Source organism: Mirounga leonina, unplaced genomic scaffold (genome assembly GCF_011800145.1).
Source record: "Mirounga leonina isolate KUSES-001 unplaced genomic scaffold, KU_Mleo_1.0 Mir_99, whole genome shotgun sequence".
NCBI lineage: Eukaryota > Metazoa > Chordata > Mammalia > Carnivora > Phocidae > Mirounga > Mirounga leonina.
Genome location: NW_023270971.1, coordinates 4,769,333 through 4,777,723, shown reverse-complemented (window position 1 = coordinate 4,777,723; position 8,391 = coordinate 4,769,333). Strand labels below are relative to the sequence as shown.

General features: G+C 51.3%; 1 protein-coding gene across 1 annotated transcript; it reads right to left on the bottom strand.

Moving 5' to 3' along the window:
• Positions 1-5,630: 5,630 nt before the first annotated feature.
• ADRB2 (adrenoceptor beta 2) lies at positions 5,631-7,140 on the bottom strand. The gene has a single exon (XM_034999552.1). It carries the CDS (start codon positions 6,919-6,921, stop codon positions 5,665-5,667), a length of 1,257 nt encoding a protein of 418 aa, XP_034855443.1. The 5' UTR covers positions 6,922-7,140; the 3' UTR covers positions 5,631-5,664.
• Positions 7,141-8,391: the final 1,251 nt, after the last annotated feature.

The window sequence follows — 8,391 nt, the reverse complement described above, 5'->3', positions numbered from 1 at the left end:
AGAGGTCCAAAAAAAATTTAAAAAAAATGCCTATCTCTAGGTGGTAATGTTATGGGTGATTTATCTCATTTGGTGCTTTCCTCTATTTTTAAATGTTCTACAAAGAGCATCTATTACCTTTTTAATGAGAAGAAAATGTGCTTTTAAAATAAAAGTGTTGCAGCCAGATGTGCAGCTTTGAACATCCTGAAATCTTACAGAATTCTGGAAGAAGGAAACACAAGACTCATGGAAACCAACCTATCTCTCGTTCAAGAGGATGAAACCAGGTCTAGAGAATGAGAGTGACCTGGCCGCAGTGGCCCAGCTGGTTAGTGGCTGGTCTGTGAGAGACCCCAGGTCTCCAGCTCTCGCACCAGAGGGCTTTGAAGTGTTCCATGCTTTCCAGGGACCTGCCTCCCTTCCTTCCCGTCCTGTGAGGGTGACGGAAAAACCACAGGAAGTGCACTGATTCTGAGGGTGGAGAAGTATGTAATAGCCTTTGCAGAGAGGACTTTGCAGCTCTCATTATTCTCTCTCTGGGAGTTAGTAGGTCATTTGCAAAAGGCATGGGAAGAGCAGCTGATGAAAAGGTCTAATAGTTTGGAAAACTGCTTAACCTTATTTCTCTATTTCTGGATTTCCCCCAATGGCCAAGGACTGTTGAGATCCTGATTTCCCCCGGAGGTTTCCTGTTTAGGAATGCAGTGAAACCTCTGAAATCCAGAGGAATTGGGGAGAAGGCCAGCTGGAATTAGGGAACGGTCTGAATACTTTTTAAGAACATTCAGGTCTATTGTTTTCAAGGACATGGAGACACACATTTGGAAGGAGCTTAGTCCAGCCCCTGCTTGGGGCAGGAACCCTTTGTACTTCATCCCCACACAGAGCTTTATTTGGGCTTCTCTTGAATGCTTCCAGTGACAGGAGGCTCACTCTTCTGATAGATAACCTATTTCGATCTTAAAGTCCTTTTTTCACCTGGGCTGGGAATCTACCTTCCTCTAAGTTTCTGCTTACCTTCCGGTGTTCACATAAAATTGATGTGCTCCTTTTCCCCCCAGATGGTCCTTAAATATGTGAAGGCAGGTACCATGCATCAATAGGTCTTCACAACATTCTCCTCTGCCAGTCGACCACCCTCAGGATACTCAATCATTATTTATATGACAAATGTCATCAATTCTAGTTAGAATTACGAACTACTGGCTGTACTTAGCTTCTAAATTAATGGCTATATGAATTCATACCTGAGTGGAGCTTAGAGACCCCCTGCACTGGCCTCATGATTTTACAGAAGAGCAAACTGAGGTCCACTGAGGAAAACGGCCTCATCCAACATGAGAGAGAGAGCGAGCCCGAGTGGAGACCTGAAACCTACCTGCCTGAATCCCAGGGCAGGCCTCTTTTTGCCTCACCCTGCCTCCTATTATTCAATAAGATACCAGTATTTCTCAAGCCCTTGAGAGTGCTTGGGAAGTTTGCTCTCTTAGGTATTTCAAAAATGCCTCCTTCCCATTGTATTTGCACACTGTCAGTGAAGGAGGGATTAGTGCAGGGCCGAATTTCGTGGACGTGATACTGTCCGTGAAAAGTCTCGTTCCAAGTGCGTTCACTGTCCTTGCTCTCCGCTGTCAGAAGACCATCTCCCTGGCCCTGGAAGGCGACTGCTCAAAATGAACAGCACCCCTGAGAGGGCCGCGTCGGCCTGCCACATTTCCCATCAGGTCCCAGCTGCCCGCTCCATTTCCGAGAACTTCCTAACTTCGGAACCAAAAATGAATGCGGGATGTAAGGCTGGCTGTGTTTCTGCTCCACCCCGGTGCTCCTTTTAAAGTTTCAGATCCTCTTTTCAGCATTGCCCGATTCTCAATGAAAAGACAAAGCAAAGGCTCGGAGAAACAAACTAGGCACTTGGGTGGTTGGTTTCCTGTCCCAGTCCCCGGCAGCCCTGCCGTCACATGCTTCGAAGGGCACATTCCTTCCTGCCCCAGCCCACAGCAACCTCCCTCTTCTCTCGGCGAGGTATTGCGTTTCAAGCTCTTACACTCTTTCTGGCATGGATTATGAGCTGCCTTGGGCTGCTTCTTGGTCTGCAGGGGTTTGGACTCACAGGGACCTGGGTTCCAGTCCTGACTCTGCAGCTCACCAGTTTGTGCAGCTTTGGAAAGTTACTTAATCTTTCTAAGCCTCTGTCGTCCCATTTGTTAGGAGAGGACAATTATCTTGCCTACATCATAAGGCTGTCCAGATGACGTAATGCCTAAAAAGGTGTCTAGCACCGTCCCGATCATTTAGTAAGATTCCATAAAAGGGATCTGTTTAGTATTAGTCATCTTCTGCTATAGAAGGTAGAGACTGAAGCCTCCGCTCTTCTCACGCTGCTCACGGTAGGTGCTCCATAAATGCCCCTGACTGATTCTAGCCTGCGCTTCTTTTGGTAGTAGTTTCATCAGAACTATACTAAGTGTTGCGTGACACCAGGTCCTACTTCCAAGCCCCCTTTGCCCCAGCTTCCTTCCCCTCGTGGTGACCTCAGTGGGGAGGCCCACCCTGACCCGCCACTCGGTACGCCTGCCAGCTTGCATCTCAGGATAAGGTTCTCGTTTGACAGATTCTGGGAACTTGCCGTCCAGGCAAAGAAAACTTTATGATGATGCATCCAACACAAACCTTATGTAACCAACCTGTCAGCAAACGGAGGGACAGAGGGACACCGACAAATGCCTGCCCACCTCCCCCCATCCAAAGCGCAAAACAAAAGATGACAGAAAGCAAGGGATCGAGACCTGCCTAAAATGCCCGTTTGTCAAGACCCTTAAAACCGATCAAAGTTTTTATATTAAAAGGATTCCTAAAGGAATATGGCTAAACTCCCTTGTACCTGAATTTTAACTGAAATTACATCAGATGCTTCTCTAACCAAAAGAATATATATACAACATTTTTTTTAAAACAATGTTTATTGTCCACGGGACTTACAACGATGACAGAAAAGTTTACAACATTTTTTTTTCTACTTGAAATTTCTACCTGAAGTGGCTTGGAATTCCTGGTGGGCTAAGGAATCTTGTAGCTTCCCCCTAAATGCTGAGGATATCCTAGTAGACTCTTGTTGAGTAAAAGAACAATTCTTTCTCTTGCCTCTATTGCAGATTATTTGGTCATTGCCTGAATTTTGAGCTAAAGACCTGAGAGCAATAAAAACATCCACTGAAAGGAGTTTGTTATATGACAGCCCCAGGGAAAAGCTTCCACAATTGAGGGTGAGGACAGAAGTCAATGATCATGCGGTGGAGGGAACACAGCGGTTCCTGAACTAACAGCCAACAGTTGGCTTCTCCGGCTGTAGCCCCGTCTCTCACATCCTTGGCTTCTTACCTTGGGCAGGTCATTACCCCTCACAGATTTTTCATCTCCTTGGATGCCCAATGCTTTCTATGGGCTCTTGCAAGTCCAAGATCCGGTGAGGCTACCAGGAGGGTGAAGATTAGCTGGAGAAGTGGCCCACGCCTCTGGGTGGGGGGCCCAGAGCAGGTGGAGAATGTGAGAACGGGCAGGTAAGCCCTTGGAGAAAAAGCAAAAGTGCTGAAGGGCACCCACTTTCCCATTCGTCATGGCACGTTCCAGAAACTCGGGCACCTAGCTTTCTCCCGAGAGCTGAGTGTGCACCCGGACACCCATCACAGAGCTGACAGGAAGCAGAGGAAGCCAATGCTTTTCTGGTTGGGGACCTTGGCTGGGACAGAAGGGAAGAAAGAAGTGGAGTCAGCTTCAGGAGCGGGTGAAATGGCAATGAACCTGCAGGCTGATCCTCTCCAGGCTGGCATTGCCAAGGAGGACGGTCCACTCGGTCAAACCTGGGCCAAGCTCTGGCTCAGACACACGGGCAAAAATAGAAAGGGGGTGGGAGAAGAAATGTGTTTACTTTTGTGATTTTCCCTCCTGTGCCTCTTCACGGTATTTGAATCTCTCCACAAAAAAGCAGTAGGACTCCCAGGCCTGGCCTCCACGGATAAGCCCTACCAAACACTGCACGTCCCCCACCCCCAATACAGTCAGTGTCGGGGAGGCTGGAAGGTGAGTTCGGAAGGCAGCATGGGGGGTGGAGGGAAGAACGCTGGCCCGGGGTCTGTCACAAACTGGGCGACCCATGGAAAATCCCTCTCGGATGCTCTGCAAAATCAAGTGGTGGCATTAGACAGAATCTAAAAATCTAAACAGATTTCTATCTGTGGTTCTCAATCAGGGGTGACTTCACCCCTCGAGGAGTATTTGGCAAGGCCTGGAGACATTTTTGGTTGTCACAATTCAGAGGGCGCTCCTGGCATCTAATGGGTAGAGGCCAGGGATGCTGCTGAACATCTGACCACGCATAGGACGGCCCCCCACCACAGAGAATCATCTGGCCTGCAAGGTTAATAGTGCCGAGGCTGAGAAGTCTGGCTTTATACCCGAGTGAGGAGGGTTTATACCCGAGTGAGGAGGGTTTATACCCGAGTGAGGAGGGTCAAAGGGAGAGGGGGAAAGAGACAGAAGTAAAGAAGGAGGAGGGGCTGCAGTCCTGTTCCGAGCTCATGAGGTATTCATTGGATAAGTGTTTTCCAGCTTTCTCCCTATGACCAGTGCCCTTTTCAGTTTCCCTTGGAATTCCAGGGCTGTGTTTTAGTGGCTTGCTCATAAGAGCTTCTTCCTTATCTTTAAAATACCAAACCCTGACGCAGTGCATAGATCTCCACTATAAGATGCAGCCAATATATAACAAAAGCAGCTATTAAACAAGTAGGACTGGAAGGTGGGCAGCAGGGGCGCACAGAGGGACAAAACAGATGCCCATAAGTCCGCTTCTATGAGTCAGTGTTTCTGCTGTAACAACACAGAATCATCACCATAGGACCAGCGAGACCAGCTATGCTGACGGCAGGCAGAACTGCTCTGAGGCACTGGCATTAGGAGAGATACAGGTTTGCGGCGGCAGATTCAAAGGCAAAGGAAAGGGTTAAGCAATCAGTGCATGCCATTCCTGTATCATTCCATATTAAGTCCCTGGGCAGTTATTACAAATAGTTACCTGTGGTTTCCAGTGGGGGAGGCGACCACACTCCGGTCAAGGGGTTTTGGAGAAACAGGTGCAATGAAGTCATGGTCAAACACTTTATTTACTGTAAACTTTAGACTTTGCTCAGGAACACAACTGAAGCTGCCCCTCAAGTCCCTGCCTACAACACCCTGTTTGAGCAAATAAGAGGAGCGGGGAGAGTCCGTGTTCACAGCTGAAAGGTCCGAGATACTCAAGGTCCTCCAGTGCAAGGGTGCAGGAAGGAAAGACTCCTTCACATACAAATTACCAGCAGCAATATATATTACCCCTAATACTTGACCAATGAGGTAGATCCACGGGAAAAGTCATCAAAACATAGCAGCCCCAGGTCCTCTGGGACTGAAGCCTTTCAGACACAACCTGACACGTTCCATGCAAAAAAGGGAACCGAACTGTACAAGAAACAATCACTCGAATATGCTTTCTCTTTTTTACAGCTTAAAAAAATAAAAAAAGGCAGAAGGCTGTCCTTCCTCCTGCACATCTCTATACAATTTTATTCTAAATGTATTACACTCAAGTTAAATAGTCTATTTAGTGTTTTGTTGGGGGGGGGGGGGTTCATAAAAAGTAGAAAAACTGTATTAGAGCAGTGAGTCGTTTGTACTACAATTCCTCCCTTGTGAATCAATGCTATCGTTAGGCACAGTACCTTGACGGTTCAAAAGGTCTTCCGTGCCTGGGGGGTCCTCACACAGCAGTTCGCTGTCTTTCTCTTGCCCCAGGTGACATCCACTGTGCTCCCCAGCATAGTCGGTTCTGCTGCTACTGTTGTTGGAGTAGCCATTCCCACAGGCCTTCAGAGAAGACCTGCGCAGGCACAGAAGCTCCTGGAAGGCAATCCTGAAGTCTGGGCTCCGGCAATAGATGAGGGGATTGAAAGCAGAGTTGACATAGCCCACCCAATTTAGAAGGATGTAAACTTCCTTGGGGATGAGGTTATCCTGGATCACGTGCACTATGTTGACGATGAAGAAGGGCAGCCAGCACAGGGTGAAAGTGCCCATGATAATGCCCAGAGTTTTGAGGGCTTTGTGTTCCTTCAGGCAGAACTTGGAGGCCCTGCGATGTCCATGCCCGCTCCGCCCATCGTGCTCCACTTGGCTGAGGTTTTGGGCATGGAAGCGGCCCTCAGATTTGTCAATCTTCTGGAGCTGCCTTTGGGCCACCTGGAAGACCCGGGAGTAGACGAAGACCATGACCACCAGAGGAAAGTAGAAGGACACGATGGAGGAGGCAATGGCATAAGCTTGGTTCGTGAAGAAGTCACAGCAGGTCTCCTTGGCATAGCAGTTGATGGCTTCCTGGTGGGTGGCCCGGTACCAGTGCATCTGGATGGGCAAGAAGGAGGTAAGGCCTGACACGACCCACACCATCAAAATGACCACCCGGGCCTTATTCTTGGTCAGCAGGCTCTGGTACTTGAAGGGTGATGTGATAGCAAAGTAGCGATCCACTGCGATCACGCACAGGGTCTCGATGCTGGCCGTGACGCACAACACGTCAATGGAAGTCCAAAACTCACACCAGAAGTTGCCAAAGGTCCACATTTTCATGAGGATGTGGCTGGCCCCAAAGGGCACCACCGCCAGGCCCATGACCAGGTCAGCACAGGCCAGGGAGGTGATGAAGTAGTTGGTGACCGTCTGCAGACGCTCGAACCTGGCGATGGCTGTGATGACCAGCACGTTTCCGAACACGATGGCCAGGACGATGAGCGACATGACGATGCCCATGCCCACCACCCACGCCTCGTTCCGTTCCTGCGTGCCATCTTGGTCCGGCGCGTGGCTTCCGTTGGGCGCCAGCAAGAAGACGCTGCGGTTCCCGGGCTGCCCCATGGCGCGCAGGCTGGCAGGTGAGCGCACTGGCTGCCGGCGCACCCGCCGCGCCTCAGCGGGCGGACCTCCCGCGCGGCGCCGCGGGCAGCGAGCGGACGCCGGGAAGCCTCATTCAGCGGCCGGGGGGTGGCTGTGCTGGGGCCGCGTCCTGCGCTCAGCTTGCGGGGTGCTCCGGGCTCCCCGTGCGCGTTGGACCCGGCCGGCGCGCTGGAGGAGCCGCCCCGGAGTGCGCGCTGCCCGTTATGTGCACAGGACTTTAGGGAACTGCCCTCCCCGTGACGTACGGCAACTTTCGGCCAATGGCGGGCGGGCAGTCCCGAAAGGGCGAGGTCCCCTCCCCTCCCCGCCCTCCCCTCCCCTCTCCCGCCCCCTCCCGGGGCTGGCCCGGGCGGGGCCCGGCTGCTCCCGGGTGGCGGGCGGGCCACCTCTCCCTGCCGGGCTTCCCGGCTGGCCCCGAGGCCTGCGGCTGGGGCCGGCGCGCTCACCGGCCGACCGGGAGCCTTGGGCTCTTCTGGGGGCTGCTACCTGTCCGGCCTGGGCGCCTGGGCGGCCGCTCCCCAGCATTCGGAAACAGAGACGACGGTGCCCACCCAGACACGCACGGACAGGCACACAGGCACCCCGACAGACATGCTGAGACTTATACAGAACCACAGCCACCGACACGGAGACACACCCGTCCGGCGCACCCACAAGCACACTCGCGTGAGCGCGCACACAGAAGCCCACAGCACAAAGTCACCCCTGTCCAACAGAGACGGGGCCAAGAAACAAACACAGAAGCACCCAGAAGCCCAGAGGCACGGGCACACACACAGAGAGAAGTAAACAACACACAAACGCTCGCTTGGGGGGCAGGCAGAGCGCCACAGATTCGGACGTCCCCGTCCAGGTACTCCAAACCCCCTCACTTGTGCATACGACCCCCCAAACTCCCCCTCCCCCCGCAACACACACACGCACACAGGGCACATTCCCTTTCAAACATTTGGCAGGACCACAGGAGGCGACTTCAACAGCTGCCCGATTTCCTCAGCACGCTCACTGTCAAGTACTTTTGGTGCCCTCCTTGGGAATTTGCAGGCATTGAGACATACAATTTCACCCCTTGGTTTTCATTCGGAGCTGGAGCTGGGGTACGCATGTATGCATTTGAGGACAGAAGGAGAAGGTTGTGCGCTTAAATGTGTAATTCTTGGGAGTGGGGCATCACTCCCTGGTTATCTGTGGGAATGAAGATGAGTTGAAAATGGAATAATTTTCCTTTTAACCTCATCTTCTTCAGCAAGCCCACTGCAGCTAGAAAAATCCTTTCATCTGCCATGCAGTTTGTTGATCTGTTGGGTCGAGCCATATGAAATTGCCACTCTTCTGTGGTTTCTGACTTTAAAAGTGTCCATTTCATATGGCTCAGACTATTAGGATGTGTTAACATTAAGAAAGTTTTGAAACACAGGAAAGAAGATAATT

Coding starts and splice junctions, on each gene's coding strand:
- ADRB2 (XM_034999552.1), bottom strand. CDS start 6,921: ATGGGGCAGCCCGGGAACCGCAGCGTCTTCTTGCTGGCGCCCAACGGA.